At 41.8% G+C, this 16,661-nt stretch overlaps 2 protein-coding genes across 2 annotated transcripts in view; both read left to right on the plus strand.

Moving 5' to 3' along the window:
* The window catches only part of iars1 (isoleucyl-tRNA synthetase 1), a 55,994-nt gene that overhangs the window by 14,490 nt on the left and 24,843 nt on the right, over positions 1-16,661 (plus strand). The window contains exons 12-18 of the mRNA XM_041945817.1: positions 4,038-4,129; positions 5,063-5,161; positions 9,219-9,345; positions 11,474-11,547; positions 13,019-13,213; positions 13,531-13,617; positions 15,331-15,414. Of these exons, the coding sequence (XP_041801751.1) occupies positions 4,038-4,129; positions 5,063-5,161; positions 9,219-9,345; positions 11,474-11,547; positions 13,019-13,213; positions 13,531-13,617; positions 15,331-15,414 (758 nt within the window). The remainder of the gene's footprint in view (positions 1-4,037; positions 4,130-5,062; positions 5,162-9,218; positions 9,346-11,473; positions 11,548-13,018; positions 13,214-13,530; positions 13,618-15,330; positions 15,415-16,661) is intronic.
* Positions 172-1,308, plus strand: LOC121612752 (vimentin-like). The gene has a single exon (XM_041945830.1). The coding sequence runs from the start codon at positions 172-174 to the stop codon at positions 1,306-1,308; it is 1,137 nt and encodes a 378-aa protein (XP_041801764.1).

Raw genomic sequence — 16,661 nt, forward strand, 5'->3', positions numbered from 1 at the left:
GAAATATGTTAAATCCAAGCGTGAGTTTCAAGACTGTCTGAGACATTCTTTATTGCCATATAAAAACTCACAGTTGATCTGGGGGAGTGTCAGTCACAACACGAGCGAGAGAAATTGAGAGAGCAGCTGTTCCTCCGTTAACTGCAAAACAAACCCAGTATTTTACGCAACATGAGAGCCGCATCTTACACCCAGAAGAGCCTGCAGGTTAGTGGCTCCAGCGGCAGAGTAAGGGTTCAAAGCCCTTCGCCCTCCCGGTGCCGTGGATCCTCATATGACAACCGTGGGCGCTCAGGTTATCGCGGCACTGCCATCGAGTTGGGCACAGAGATACACCAGCACCATGCCAACGAGAAAGAGGAGATGCAAGAACTCAACGTCAAGTTTGCAGGATACATCGAGAAGGTCCAGGCACTAGAGCAGAGAAATGCTTCTCTCCAAGCTCAGCTGGCTGAACTGCAGAGCCGCTACAAAGGAGGCCCCGCAGGCATCGGAGAAGAATATGAGCTCAAGTTTAAGGAGGTGCGGGAGCTGATTGAGACACTGACTAATGAGAAGGGAGCAGCTGATATTGAACGAGGCTACATCGAAGAAGAGGTTGAAGTGTGGAGACTAAAGCTGGAGGAGGAGCTGGCCCTCAAAGAAGAGGCAGAGATCATACTGAGGGAGTTCCGCCAGGATGTTGATAATGCCACACTGCAGAAGGCTGAACTAGAGAAGCGTATAGAGCAACTGGTGGCCGAGATAGAGTTCCTCAAGAAGCTGCATGATGAAGAGGTGGCTGACCTCATGAAGCAGATTGAGGACTCAAAGATCACCGGAGAGCTGGACGGCGATCGGCCTGACCTGGCTGCTTATCTGCGCAGCATGCGTACAGAGATAGAAGCTGTCGCTGCCCGCAACGTCCAGGAAGCTGAGAAGTGGTACAAGACCAAGTTTGACACCCTCAAGGAGCACGCTGGCAAACATGAGCAGCAAATGAAGACCATGAAGGACGAGATCACAACTTTCCACAACCAAGTGACAGACCTGCAGAACCAGATTGACGGGCTGAGGTCTAGCAACGCGGCCCTGGAGCAGCAGCTGGAGGACATGGAGATCGCCCACATGGATAAGGTGGGGAGCCTCGAGGGTGTCATTGCTCAGTTGGAGGCCCAGCTCTGCGAAACCAAACTGGAGATGACCAAGTATCTCCAAGACTACCAAGAACTGCTGCACATTAAGCTCAAGCTGGATGCGGAGATCGCCACCTACAGGAAGCTGCTAGAAGGGGAGGAGCACAGGCTTGGAATTGCCAAAGATGTCTAAATATCTGGGATGAGAGGAGGCCACAGAGAAGACCAGAGCATCATGGAGTGGAGAGATCAGCTCATTCTAGTTGAAAAGACTCTCCCGTCACACCCATTCTTTCCCTGTTTTCCCCTCCTTACTCCAAGGGCTGGGTGTTGTTTGAAATATTTCGATACTAGTGCTGATTTGACACCCAAATTTCAGTGTGGATACCAAAAAGACTTTTCATGAGACCTTGCCAATTTTCTTTCACAAGAACTTTGTCTTAACAGAATAATTTTCCGAATTTTGATTCAAATTCACCTGAAAATATGAAACAAGATAACAAATCTGACCAAACATTTGATGTCAGCTTTCTGTACTTGAGAATTTTGTGCGCCTGGTGCTACAGAAACATTTCACCCCATTTGAGTTTCAATACCCAGCCCTACTTATCTTACCACACCCTGACCCCATTATCCTTACATCTGCTTGCTTCCCAATTCTTCCCAGTCTGCTGTACTTCAAATTTTACATCTTTTTCTCCAAACAGCCTTCCTGCCTCTTCCCTTGCCTTTTCCTAACCAGCTCTGTCACTCTGTCACCTCCAGTTCTTGTTTTATGGCAGCCCTCAGGTCTCCTCAGTCAAACATCTTTCCTTTACTCCCTTTTTTCCTGCCGAATCCCCCCTGCTGTTAAACCTCTCTCACCATTTCTGTCACCTCCCTTTGCTACATCTGCTCACTTTTCACCGCCACTGCTTCTCGTGATCCAACTTTAGGATCCCACCTTCTTCAGAAAAACGCACGTTTGTCCTGCTGTGGTGTGTCACATCTCATCTGAAACAAAGCAGAACAAACATCATTAGTGTTCTCACCCGTCCTTACAATGCCTCCTGATTATTATTAAATGTTATATTGATCATTTACACTAATGTTGACCAACTATTACTTAATAAAGATTGAAGTGAGTGCATACAAAATAATGCATTGATCATTTTTCCTTTCTCCTGTGAGTTGCCTGTTAATCCCGTTAATGTCTTTTCTTACTGATCCACTTTATCTCTTTCTGTGATAACTATATTGTTGTCTATCCATCTCTTCACCTTCTGCTACCATCATGTCAACCTACAACCTGCCAGTTAGCTTTTTGCTTTATCCTATAAAGAAATTCCAAATGTGTCACTAAGAAATAGATCAGCAGCCTTGGGTTGCTGTTTTCTACAGCTGGCAGGCTGGGTCTGGTACCTGGGCTAGTTCAAATTATTTAACAACAGAAAGATGGCTGTATTGGAACCAGTAACTGTGATCAGTTATGCTGTGTACAGAGAGATTCTAAAGGACTCACAAATATGTGTAAGTAATCTAATAATATATCTAGTAGCCCTTGTTTATACTCAAGTGGCCAGGTGGTGAAATGGATTTATTCATATACTCAGTGGGTTGGAGGCAGAGTTCCAATGAGTCTCCACATCACAGGTGTACTTTCATGTTTTAATGAGCCTGGGTCAGGGCATAACAAAATTTACTCCTGGCTGAGAAAGTTTAAAACCCCTCTCTCTACAAAGAGGTCACGACCAACAGTCTGCCAAACACCTCGCTGAAAAGTCATATTTATGGGCTTCCTGTGTATTGCACTGTGAGCCTGGTTAGAGGGAGGTGAAATAGTGTGCGATAAGGCACAGGGCTGATTGCATATTAGATTGTTCGCCATAAACAGGGAGCTGAATGACAAAACAGACAATTTCTCCCTACCTGTATGATGGTATTTATCATAGCTGCACGAGCACACCATGACCTTGGCTGTGAATTTACCTGTTTTTTTTTTCTTAAAGGGAAGCATAAAGCCAAGGTGTGTTCAAGGATCCAAAGTTTTTCAACCTGAAGGAGAAAATTCATATACCGTATATATACATTTATATATAAAAGTGAATAAGGACACGTAGGAGGAAGGTTTTGCCTTAACTGTAACCATGGCTGGGGAAACACAGTGCCAGTGATGCAGTGTAACCATGCTATACAAGAAATAAATAAAGTAAAAGTATAAGAAAATGTTGCTGTTTTGTAGAACGTGTACTCGGGAAAAACAGTTTTATATAGAATATATTGTAATATACTGCCTATATACAGTAACATCATGAAATACAATGCAATATATTCCAACTAATACTATAATAATAAGTTCAGCTTCAGTTGAGCTACTACACATTAGAAATACACAATATTGTCTTAATTGGAAGAGCTTAACAATATGTTGCATGACAAATGTTTAAGTTCACAATTAAAGACAAATGTTTTATCATGTTCTTAATGAAGCACTGTTAAATTCTGTTCACTTCTGAGATGCATAAAATATGTGCAGTGTCATCCAGAAGTTATTTTTCTCCACTGCGGTGTTAAATACTGCATGATTAATACGATATTAATATTGAGCTAAAAATATCATGAGCAATGGATGAAGAGGCAGAAAATACATCATAAAAAACAAATTGTGTATTTAAGGAGAAGATTTGCTGCATGAAGAATTGCTTCACTGCAGGTTACAGAACACAGGATCCACTTGTGGTGAGGACGGCTCGAAGCTTCCATTCTAAAGTGGTGAGAAAAATACAGTGAGATGCAAAAGAGCCTTATGATTATGTGGCAAATAAGCCACTAAAAAAAGACTGAGAGCAGTGAAACGCTGTTTCAGCCTAGTATTGTTGCTCTTTGTGTCTCTTTTCTCATTGTGTGAATCATTTTTTAAATTGTTTTGGTGTTTTTTTATAGGATGCTGACAAGAATATCATCAAGTGGCTGAAGGAGAATGGTCGCCTCGTCAATGCCAGCAGTTTCAAGCATAGCTACCCCTTCTGCTGGAGGTGAGACATGCACAGAATTCAAACTGTGAACGGATGTTAGCTCTGCGCCATGTTAGCGTGGCTCCTTCAAACTCACTTTAACTAACGGCTTCACTTTGAGTCTTCCACTGCTGACCCTTAAAACAACGGTTATAGAATAACCCCACCTGCCGAAGATCAGGGTTAGAGGTCTCAGATGTTAGGCCTGTACAAATAAATATTATATTTTCTACTTGTACCGTTCAGCGTTCAGTACAGTGTGTGCTCATGCCTCCCTCAGGAGCATCAGTGCAGGACATCAATAGAGGTTTTGTGGTCTCTGCCACAAACAACCTCTCAAGGTCTGACATTATCACATAACTGACACACGCACACACACAAACTTACTCTCTGAGCAGACTAACCCTCTCTCACGTGGAGCAGCTGCAGGCTAACCTGAGCAGGATTAATTAACCCAGTAAATATATGCAGAGATGTGCTCTCTAAGCCATGAGGAGACACGCTCGAAGAGATGAAATTGTTGTGTTATTAACCACTCAGCACCTGTAAGGTTGAACTCAGTCATGGTGGAGGAAGCTTTAGACAAAACTTAAAAAAAAAAACTTGGTGGTTGAGATAAAAAAAAGTGCAACACTATTAATACATGAGGTAGCAAGGAGTTAAGCAAGTCAATAGAATTACGATAGTGAAAACCGAGGCTTACATTTTTAGCACATGTACGTTGACAACACATTTTTCAACTTTATTGGCCTTGCTTTTATTTTCCTCTACTTTTCTGTGGTTGGGAAAGAGCAGATTTTTCTCAAGATGGAGTCTACAGTCGTGCTAACAGCTCAGTGGGGTTGTACTTTGGCACAGAAGAGCTATCAGCTAAATATTAATGTTCACATGCTCACAATGACGATGCTAACAAGAAGACCTTATGTTTTATGTAATGTCTTTATGTACTTTTAGGTCTGACACGCCCCTGATCTACAAAGCTGTCCCCAGCTGGTTTGTTCGAGTGGAGCACATGGTGGAGAAACTACTGGACAACAATGACAAATGCTACTGGTAAGCTGTGTTCTGAAACAAGTGATAACTAGCTTGGTGTAAAGTGGCAGCAAATTGGCAGCTATGAGCGTCATGCCAAACAAGTGGTCTAAAATCCTCCCAGACAGTCCCAAAACAATTACAGCTACGACTTTGCAGGACCACATGAAGTTGTTTGTCGCAGTCAAGGGCCTATCCCTGCAGGACAGCTACTGTATGTGTCACTGGGCAAAAGTAATTTTAAATGTGATGTTGTTGCATGAATTTTCTTCATTTGTCGTTAAATTGGGTTCAAATCTTCTCCAAAACATTTTATTATGACACGCTCAGCACTAATGTTTTGTAGAAAACATTAGCATGATGCTAATTCTAATGGTGAAAGAGTAAGTGTCAGTATGATGGCTTTGCTAAGTGGTATTACCCCTGGTGCTCCCACTGCTCTTTTCTGAGCCACAGTAGCTGCCTCTGGTAATGGGACTGTCAAACTGAGATGAATGACTAGCTGCTGGGGAGGTGAAGACTCGCGGACACACATGTACACTGAGACCAGCTCAAACGCACACACCACTTTAAAGACTATATTCCTTATCTGAGCGGTACTACTGTTGCAGGTAATACAAGGCAACTGCATCCGTGTGTATGTTAAAGCAATTTACTGTATGTGATGGTGTGTTTTGCAATATTGGAAGCAGAAAAGGGCTCCAACTAACCATCATTTTCACTATCAGTTAATCTGTAGATTATTATTTATCATGAACCAATCACTTGGTCTATGAAATGTCAGAAAATACCCAAATATATTAAATTTACTCTCATAGAAAACTAAGAAACCTAGCAAAGACTCACATTTGAGAAGCTTGAACTAGCGAATATTCGTTTTAGCTCTAAAGTTGATTGCAGAGAGATGTGCAATATTTAAAGACATGATGGAATAATTGTGTTACTGTGCTGTGTGTGTCTAAAGAATTATGATTTTTAATGATACATTCGGCTGTTACGCTCGCATGTCTCCACACATATTTCCTCCCTGCGTCTGTGTGGCTGCACACTGAGGGTGATGCTCTTATGCAGCTTTCTAATTAAGCTCATTCTCCAGCCCTAATTATTTGATTTCGTGAAAAGAAGATTTTTTTTTTCACTTTCTGATTAGACTCCACTTTCATACTTGAGTTCTAGTCTCTGGACGATTGTCTGTCTGCCAGTGAGGGTTGCCAGCTCATCAGCATCTTTAAAAGTGAAATCCTTGCAGAGTTCAGTACCTCTATATGAAGTTCATGTTAGCTGATGAGAGACTTAAAAGAATCCTTCAGAAAGCAAAGTGCTAGTTACCATACTCTCAAAGTGATTTGTTCATTTTATCTGTCTTTACTCACATGGTGCAGTGCATAGGCTCAGGATAAGTGTCTGTTGAGAAAGTTCAGGCTGATTTCTCCAGATGTATGTCTGTCTGAATAAATTAAGGACAGAATTAATGAGTGCTCTCAAGGGGAGCTGGTCTCTTTTGAGGCTCAAGGTGCAGGAAGCTCGGTCACTAGGCGCCTGATCTCAGAACGTAGTGTCTTGGCCACGAGGAAGAAGACAATGTGGTGTTGATGGACTGCAATCAGACATGTTTTTCTCGTCCATTTCTTCCCTTCGTCTTTCTGTCTGTCATTGGAAATGCTTTGTAAAATTTGAAACAATGAGTCAGACACTGGTAGACAAATGCAGGCTTCTCACCTCGAGTCGGCATCTGTGGCTTTTGTCATATGAAATGACAGCAGTTGGTAGCAGCTCATTTCACTTTATTATTTCAGGTTTAACTTTACATCAGAAAAGGCTCTTATGAGGACTAATCAACGAGTTTGGCTGAGGTTGCTGAAGTGTAAACTTCAGAGCTGCTGATGTTGGCCTGCACTGTAATACAGCAGCAACCAGGAGAACCACACTGCCTCAGCATATGGATAAATCCAAAGCCTGGCAGACCTGCTGTACATAGTTACAGTTGCTAAGCCGTGATTGGACAATCACTGTTCAGGAGGAGGGTTTGGCAGACGGTCAATTGCCTGATTAGCTGCATTTTGTCCTTTAACACAGTTTCTGTTTTTCTCATTTTCTCACCTTCCTTACCTTTTCTTTTTCTCCATCCCGAACACACTCAGCTGGTCCCCAAGCCGCCACAACCTCTGTCCCTCTGTGTCGTATCCATCCCCAGCGTCTCTGCCTTATAATAGAAGCCTGCACATATTAAATGACTCTTCTTGGTGTCTTGAGCATAAGACAGCACACTTTAAATTCTACATTTAGCATGAAGCAAAAGGAGGGTGAAGGGTGGAGGAGTGTTGAAGTGGGGTTGGTGAGCAGCAGCAGCAAGAAAAAAAAATCATTAAATTGATATATTAGGGGCCTAAATAGAAATGCCTCCTACAAATGGGAATTGATGAACTCGTTGCTTAGCGCGTGGATCCTGACGACGATTTATACCCCCCTGCACTATTCTCCTGAGAAACACAGCCCGGCACAGCAAGAGAGCGAGGACAGGAAAAATGAGAGGAAGAGGAAGAGATTGTGAGATAGTGGATTAAAGCTAGAAATCGGTCAAGGCAAAATAGGGAAAAGAGAGAGCAGGAAAGGGGTACAGAGGAGGAAGATGCCTTGAAGGGAATGTTAACCTTTGCAGTTGAGTTTCATGAAGAGAGCAGTGGAGTTTATTTTTAGGGCTAAAATGAGCAAGTAGAGGAAATATAATAATAATTCAAGATTTCAAGATTTCTTTCTTGTCATTGAGCATGACATGTCAATGAAATTTGCATTTCAACCCCCATGTTAGAAACAAGATAATAAGAAAGATAAAGATTATAAAATAAAAATAAGATACTAGAATAAAATAAATCAACATGCAGTAACAATATTCCTAAATGCAATAAAAATATACCAGAAATAAAAATATACTAAACAATAAACAATAAAATATACCAGTGAAATGTGCCAACAGCATCTGAAATATACTAAAATGTACATACTGAATGCAAATGGCTCACAGTTAGTTGGACATGATGACGGTGCTTGCTATTGTTGTGATAAAATGTAGCACGTTAAATTAAAGGGACTCTGCAGCTCTTGAAAGTCATGAAAAACATTGAATTCAGTCTCCTACAAATAGAAAAGCCTTAAGACAGGCATGTCCAAACTATTCCATAAAGGGCCGTGTGGCTGCAGGTTTTTGTTCCAACCAAGGAGGAGCACACCAGGCCAACCAATCAACATCAAGGGATCATTAGTTATCAGCTGAAGACTGAGATCAGCTGATTAATTGATTCCAGCCTGGTGTGCTCCTCCTTGGTTGGAACGAAAACCTGCAGCCACACGGCCCTTTATGGAATAGTTTGGACATGGCTGCCTTAAGAGGTATTAAAAAATCTTTTATCTAATTGCAGGCTATTGAAAAATATTATGCATTGTAAAATAAAAAGAGCCTATGAAGCTCATCAACTCATAAGGGGCATGTGTCGAATTTAGCAAAAACTAAATAAATTAATTAGTTTTATATATCTTTATGTATTAATTTTGGGCTGTTTTTCCATCTCCAGGTTGCATTAATTTAAATAGTTATACTGTATCATTATTATTTTTCTATTATTATTATTTTTATATACTCCTGGGAAATACTAAAAAAGTGTGATACAATATTCCTCTTCTTCTTAGTATTAGTGCTAGTACTAGTATTAGTATTACTAATATTATTATAGGTCATATAGTCCCTACTTGTTTTCTATTGTGTTTGCATACTTTAGGTCAACCAGGTATTTAATTGCCTTTTATGTGGTATTAAAAAGATATTAAAAAGTCTTAACTTTAACTTTAACCCTGCAGAAACTCTGGTTAATGGTTTCAAGGACAATCGATGATTTAAAAAAGCTGTTAAATAAGGTTTGAACATGAGTGTGACAGCAGTTTTCCTGTTGTGTTGTCATTTCAAGCAAAAGTAGACTTCTATCTTACATGCAGACGCGGTTGTCCTTGTGGTTGAAATCATGCTTTATATTTTGAAAGAAAAACTGAAACCAGAGCATGCATCATAATCTCTCTGTCTCTGCAGGGTTCCAGAGTTTGTGCGTGAGAAGCGTTTCGGGAACTGGCTGAGAGACGCACGAGACTGGGCGATTTCCAGGAACCGTTACTGGGGCACGCCAATCCCTCTCTGGGTCAGCGACGACTTTGAGGAGGTCAGGAAAACACAAAACACACAAATTCGCACTTGTTATGCTTTAATAGAGTACTTAATGCTTTTAATGTGTCTTTGTACTCTGCAGAGATCACACAATTTGTCTGTGTCATGACCAAATACCAAGTCAGTTCCTCTTTTCTCAGGGAGCTGATTGCAGCCTTGGCAGCACTCACAAATCAATCCGGGCTAAGCATGAGAGGGCATAATTGAAAAGTTGAACTCTCCATAACTCTCACTTTTATTTACCATATAAATGAGTGCGGGGGGAGGGGGGTGGATTCTTGTGTCTCACCAAAGGCAAATAGGTCCGCTGCGAGGGTACAGAAATCCAGCTCTTCTCATAAATTGGCAGGGTGAAAATTTTTCTCGCTGACCTCTTTTTGACACTCACATAATTGAGCATATCTGGCCCTTTGTGTGTGTGCGTGTGACAGTGTGTGTGTGAGAGTGTGAGTGATGTGACCATGGTGTCACAGCAGAGAGTGTAGTGTGACTCTGTACCACGGTCAAAGTCGGCTCCCCTCAGGCAACATTACAGAGTGCCTGCGTACACTCAGCACATGAATGATTCATTAATGTAAACAGCAAATAAACACAAAACCAAAATGTGTTTGGTTGCTCTTCATGCCGGTTAAGGCAACTTCAAAGGTCCTTGAGACAAACAGCGAATGGAGGGGGGAGGAAGGAAGACACGGAAAATAAGGGAAGGGGGAGGATGGGTATAGAATAAATTCTCTGGTGAAGAAAATGAGGAAGTGAAAGATGTGAGAAGGAGGGGAAAAATAAGAGATGAAAAGAGGAGGAGGAAAATAAATGGAAGCGGAATAAGAGACAGACGGCGTAGAAGCCAGCCAAACTGTAAATGTTCGTCTGGTTGTGGATATTCTTCGCCAAAGCTGTCTGACTACGTGGAGTAGACTGAGCTGAATAGAGATGTCAGAATTGGGTTGTTTGAGCGTTTGAAAAATGAAGCGTCGGTCCCCTGGCTGAAAGAGGGACAGCCAGCGACCTGCTTGCTGGAAATAGCGTTGTGACTGTTTCCAGAGCACTCGCGCTCCCTGGTGCCTCCCTCACACACCCCTCAGCGGCAAATCACACACCCAAAACTAAACGCGTGTGTCTGTCTGTGTGTGTGCTTCTCTGTGTGTGGCAGTACAGTGTCTATCTCCCACTATCTTTTCTTTTTGTTCTTCTCTCTGTCCCTGTCTTTTGTGCATGTGTTTCTTTTGCTCTGCCTTCTTTTGCGTATGACGGTGGTGTTTCAGGCTGTATCTGGGCCATGTTACCTGGTGCTTTGGTAAAACTAGAGCAGAGCCTACAGGTTAACTCTCTGAGGAGACCAGATAACACACTTTAGCATACTTTCTTAGGTAAAGTTACTCAGGAAGTGTGTTGAAGTAGGCCTACTTTTAAGTTGTGTTGTAGTGTGATAATACAAAAACAGGCAGAAAAACACATCAGAATGAGGAGGTTTGACACGGATAGTCCTTTGCAGGCTTTAAACAAATAACTTCACATTAGGGTAAATACAACTGGCTTCAATTTCTGTGGATTAAAGGAATAGTTTGACATAATTGGGAATACGCTGAAGAGCTAGATCAAAAGCTCAGTGCCACTCTTCAGCTACAGCCAGCAGCTAGTTAGCTTAGCTTAGCTTAGCATCGGAAATGGCTAGCCCGGCTCTGTCCAAAGGTAACAAAATCCTCCGACCAGCACTTCTAAAGCTCACTAATTAACATGCTGTATCTTGTTTAATTCAATGGATTTTTTTCCTCATTGGCTCAAAAGCTTGCTTTGCTTGCATCAAATGAGAGCATTTCTGTTTAATGTTGTACATAGTCCCAAACAATTAGAATAAATACAAAAAAAAAAAAAAAAATTCTGCAAGAAAGTAGCAGATCCTCATGTTACCGTCAAATGTCAGATATTTTTACTTGATGATCTAAACTGTTAATTGATGGTCATTCATTTTCTTTTAGATCAACTAATTAATTCAATGTATCATTTCAGCAATATTTAGAGAATTAGTTACTGTGAATGCTGTTTTGTGATATTTCTCACTCAGGCTGAACTGTGTGTGTGTGTGTGCATGTGCATGCGTGTGTGTGTGTTTGTGTGTTCGTCAGGTGGTGTGTGTCGGGTCCATGGCTGAACTGGAGGAACTGGCTGGAGTCAAAGTAACTGATCTGCATCGGGAGAGGTGAGTCACTGATCAAACACAGAGATTATCAGCATCTACCTGTACTTGTACTTATTGGTGTGTGTCTGCTGTGATAGTGTGACACCCTCAGATTCACAGAGTGTGCGTGTGCGTGTGCGTGTTCGTGCGTGCGTGCATGTGCGTGCGTGTGTGTCCCTGTTAAATCTGCCCTCTGCCTGTCTAACGTGACCTGTCTGCCTGAACCAGACGGGTGTTGTGGAACACAGATCACTTTATACTCTTCCGCTCTTCATCCGCTAATTATCTTTAATCACTTCCATGGGGTTGGCCATATTTAATTGAGGGGGGAGGAAGAGGTCGCCTTCATTGTGCATCTGTGTTTGGGTTGCACAGAACAAGCTCCTGAGCAGGTCTGGAAGACTTGGAGAAGTAATGAAGATTGCTAAACTCAATTTTGAGATTAAAAGAAACTCATCTAATTAAAGAATAACTCATTAGCTATGTAACAGTTTATCAGATTTTGAGAAATTTGCTGGTGTGACCTGACCCGAGCAAAACCAGGCACAGGAAAGACTGTTCTTTTCTAAATCCGAAGACGTAAGAATCTCTAACAATTAAAGTCACAGCCTGTTATCAGTTCACATTATAAGGTAATAAGTGGCCAGCTGTTAGCAATAATGGCTCTGCCCAAGTTGTAGGAAAGCACATTTTAGCAAAGTCTTATGCGTGACACACCACAAAAATATATTAAACTACTCAAAATGCACTCAGCAGAGCACTTCTTTTTGGAAAATGCCTGCTTACCACTCTGCCTTTCCTCAATAGGCCCAGGAGCAGAGCTCTGCAGAGTACTGCAGCGAAGCAACTTAGCACGTTACTAAAGGTGTAATCTGCAGTTTATTGGCCTGAGTGCTAATGATTGTGGAGATGTTTGCCAGGTTGTTGCTGGAGGGAAAAATAAATGACATGTGCTTAATCAGCTTTCTGTGGTTATATAATATTGACATTTTGTTGTTGTTTGATGTTTGTTTCCCCAGAATACATACATGTAAATTTAACCTGGTACCTCACACAGGCTCTGACACTACTACATAACCCTGGTTCATCTGTTTTCCTCAGTTTAAGCAACTTCACCGAAGAAACAGTGATTTTGTTCATGGCCTGAATCTGAGTGAGTTGATATATGGAGTAAATGAATCCATATCCTTGAAGCATAAAGCAATAACTGACCTTATTGTAGTGGGTGTCAGCACAACATGAGCGCCACTGTTCTTTTCTTAAACCTCCCTCCCTGGAGTGAAAGATTATAAAATCGCTGTTTTGAACTGCAGCCAAAAACCTTATAGACCTGTGGATCCACATGGTATACAAATGTTTAAGAAGTTCCTCATGGCAGTAATAACCTAAAGTAAAACAGAACTGGCCAAGTTATTATTGCTGCCATTTGCCTTAACAGTTGTACCGGCTCTCTCTTTCCTTCCCTCCCTCTATCCACTCTTTCTCTGCCCAGCATTGACGGCCTGACCATCCCGTCTCGGTGCGGCAAGGGCACTCTGCGGCGGGTCACAGAGGTGTTTGACTGCTGGTTTGAGAGTGGCAGCATGCCTTACGCCCAGGTCCACTACCCCTTCGAAAACAGGAAGGAGTTTGAGGACACTTTCCCAGCAGACTTCATCGCTGAAGGCATTGACCAGACGAGGGGATGGTAAGCTGTGAGTGAATGGATAGATGGAATGAGGTTGACAGATGAGGAATAAAAACCTTCCCTGCTGCGTTCATTGAGGGAAGAAGCAGAGCATGAAGGGATGGATCAGGCAGACCGGCGTGGTCCTAAAACACTTGATAATGAATAGTTTTGAATTGATGGGATGAGTAGTAAATAATGGCAAATGGCTGAAGAAAAAATGATTAAATTACTACATTTGTTTTTCGTAATCCTACTGCAGAGAAGGAATGAACTGAGTGTTTCAGTCCTACTTCTTACCCTGACCTTGTGTTCAATGTGTTTGTGTCCTACTGTAGGTTCTACACCCTGTTGGTACTCTCCACAGCGCTGTTTGGCAAGCCGCCCTTCAAGAATGTCATTGTTAATGGATTGGTACTTGCAAGGTGAGACCATTGACTGATTAACAAACTGCTCCTCCACATGTTCCTTTAATTTGCAAATAAAATTCATGGTCGTTAAAGATTAATGCTGGTGTTAATCTATATTTCTCTCATTGTCACCAAATAAAAAGATTGAAGCCAACTATTTTCTGTTTTCCCTTCAGTGGCTAGTGGCTCAGCCCCCGAGCCCACTCGTTTTAACAGAAAGCAGAAGTCTTTACAAACTGATCAGAAATATAACGTTATTTAAAAAGAGGAGAAAATGGTTAAATTCTTTGAGATGATTTTCAGCCATGGATTTGGTGCGTAGCGAGTACAACCCTCATTCCAAAAAAGTTGGGACTCTGTGTAAAACATCAATAAAACAGAATGTGATAGTTTACTAATCCTTTTTGACATATACTCAATTGAAAACAGTTCAGACAATGCATTTAATGTTCTATCTCATTAACTTCATTGATTTTTGTAAATATCTGCTTATTCTGAATTTGATGCCATCAGCACATTTCAAACAAGTTGGGACAGGAGCAACAAAAGACTGGGAAAGTTGTGGAACGCTCCAAAAACACCTGTTTGATCATTCCACAGGTAAACAGGTTGATTTGTAACAGGTGATAGCATCATGATTGGGTATGACAGGAGCATCCTGGAAAGGCTCAGTCGTTCACAAGTGAGGATGGAGCAGGGTTCACCACTTTGTGAACACATGATTGTATAAAGAATGTTACTACATGGGTTCAGGAACACTTTGCAAAACCGTTGTCGGTAAACACAGTCCATTTGCAAATGACTGCAATCTGTTGCTACATACGTTTTTCACATTGTCCCAACTTTTCTGGACTCAGGGTTGTATGTACAGCTGCAGGATGGTGTATGTGGAACTCTAAGTAAACTACAGTGCGAGTGCACCCCGGCATCACATGGTAGACCACGTACCATGTATGAAGCCTGAGTCCTTACCGCAGCGGCTTGGATTTGAGTCCAGCCCACGTCAAACGCTGCATGTCGTCCTTCTCACCCACCACTGCCTTTCCTTTCTCTCGCCAGCTGTAAATATCTAGATAAAAGAAATTCCCCAAAAAAAAACGTTAAAGACAAAAAACTTACAGTGCCCATGTTCATAACGATGAAAGAACTTGTGTGCCAGTGCAACGGTGTGGCTCACTCGTGCTTTTAATAGTTTGTGGACAGCAGTGGAGGTCTGTGGCACATTTGAATAAGCTACTGTATATCAGGCTTTCAGAAGCAGCATCTATTTTTGGTTTCGTCTTTAATGGGATTTGTTGACAGTAAGAAAAATACAGGATGTTGCCAACCTTATCCTTTCAGTCAATTTCAGATGAATTTCTAAGCTATTTTCTGCAGACATAATTTTTTCTTGTCTGCCTCCACTAATTGACTCCTTGCCCTCCCCTTTACTTCCATTTTATATTCTGTTTCTTCTCCATTCTTCACCTGCTCATTCATCGCCTTGTTTTTCTGCTGCTTCCCACGATCAGTGTGGTTATGTGTGCTGCTCAACATTTAGCCCTTAGAGCTGCTCTACAATAGGTCTGCTTGTCCTCAGCCCCGGGGTCTAAATGCAGCACTGTGCTCACTGGCCTGCTGACCTGGAAGGACTAATTTGAATACCAAGTGCATGGTTCCTAACATGCACTTTTGTGCATGCGTGCATGTGTATATGCATTAATTCCTTTGCCTGTCTCATTCCTGCAGCGATGGACAGAAGATGAGCAAGCGCAAGAAGAACTACCCAGATCCAGGATTGATAGTGCAGAACTATGGAGCTGATGCCCTCAGGTCAGATCTGTGCTTGAATGTGAAGGAGTGTGAGTGTGTGTTTCTGCAGCATGAATGCCTGTGTGCCGGTGGCAGAATTCTGTGTGTTAACCTACCTTATGTTATTAGCGGCTTGGTATTAAAAGGTTTGAATCACTATACACGCTTAACTAGGCAGGTTCTGTGTCTCTCATACAGTATACACACACTCACGCATACTGTACATACACATGCATACACACGTCGTTTCCCCTCATACATTCGCTCCTTTGCCCGGAGCAGTGAGAGTGCCATGGCCATATGGCCTAATGAATAAAGCACTATGCAGTTGCGCCATATGCTCACATATAGACTGATGAAGAGTGAGTTGCTGAGATAAAGAAAGAGAAGCTGTGGTCTGTTTCTTTTTAAGGCTTTGATTTACAACAGAATATGCCTTTTTGGTGCCTCAAAACTTTAAAGTATAGCCACTTCTCTACATCAGACATTACATTATATGTAAACAACCAGTGAGAGACTGAAGTATACACTGTGAGGGGTTTTTTTGTTTAAGTATCAGTTTCAGTCAGAGTAGAATGAACAGAAGTGACAACCGTCTGTCTTCATGTTGGCTCATTTTAAGGTGCCAGAAAGTTATTTGGCCAACTGGTAGTTTTGTCTATTTTGCATTTTATGTCTTAGAGTTGCTGCTATTCAAGTCACTCGTGGCCTATTGCATGAAGTTGCATCACATTAGCTTGCTTCCAGAATCATCATCAAAACCTTTTCTAACCAGTCTACGCTGTGTGCTGATGCCTGCCACAGACTATTATATTGATGTGGATAATTCTGATTTTCTGTCGTTGTCCTGTCAACAGTGTGTTTATTTGGCTTTAATGAAGAGATTAATTTGTACCGAGATGCTGATGGTAAAATTAGGCTTTGGCCCAGAAATATGTGCAGAACATATTCAAGGTGGACATTTAGCCTAATTGGTTATGCTAATCCAATCCAGACATGTTTGACATCTGAATGGTTTTGCATTAAGAAAATGCAGCCTGCCTCACAGCTTTGCTTTAATGTCCAATAAGTGTCCTGTAGATGTTGAAAAATGACCTAGATACTAATCTTGCAAAGTGGCTTGGGACATCTCTATCATTGTTAGAGAAATCAGGATAAATTGAATTGTTATTTGTTACATTGCAAAATGTTGCCACTTATTAGACTAGACTACTGCTTTCCATGTATAAGACTTGGCCTGATCGTGCCACTGGAAACATGCACAGACT

Source organism: Chelmon rostratus, chromosome 2 (genome assembly GCF_017976325.1).
Source record: "Chelmon rostratus isolate fCheRos1 chromosome 2, fCheRos1.pri, whole genome shotgun sequence".
In the NCBI taxonomy this organism is placed as follows: Eukaryota; Metazoa; Chordata; class Actinopteri; order Chaetodontiformes; family Chaetodontidae; genus Chelmon; species Chelmon rostratus.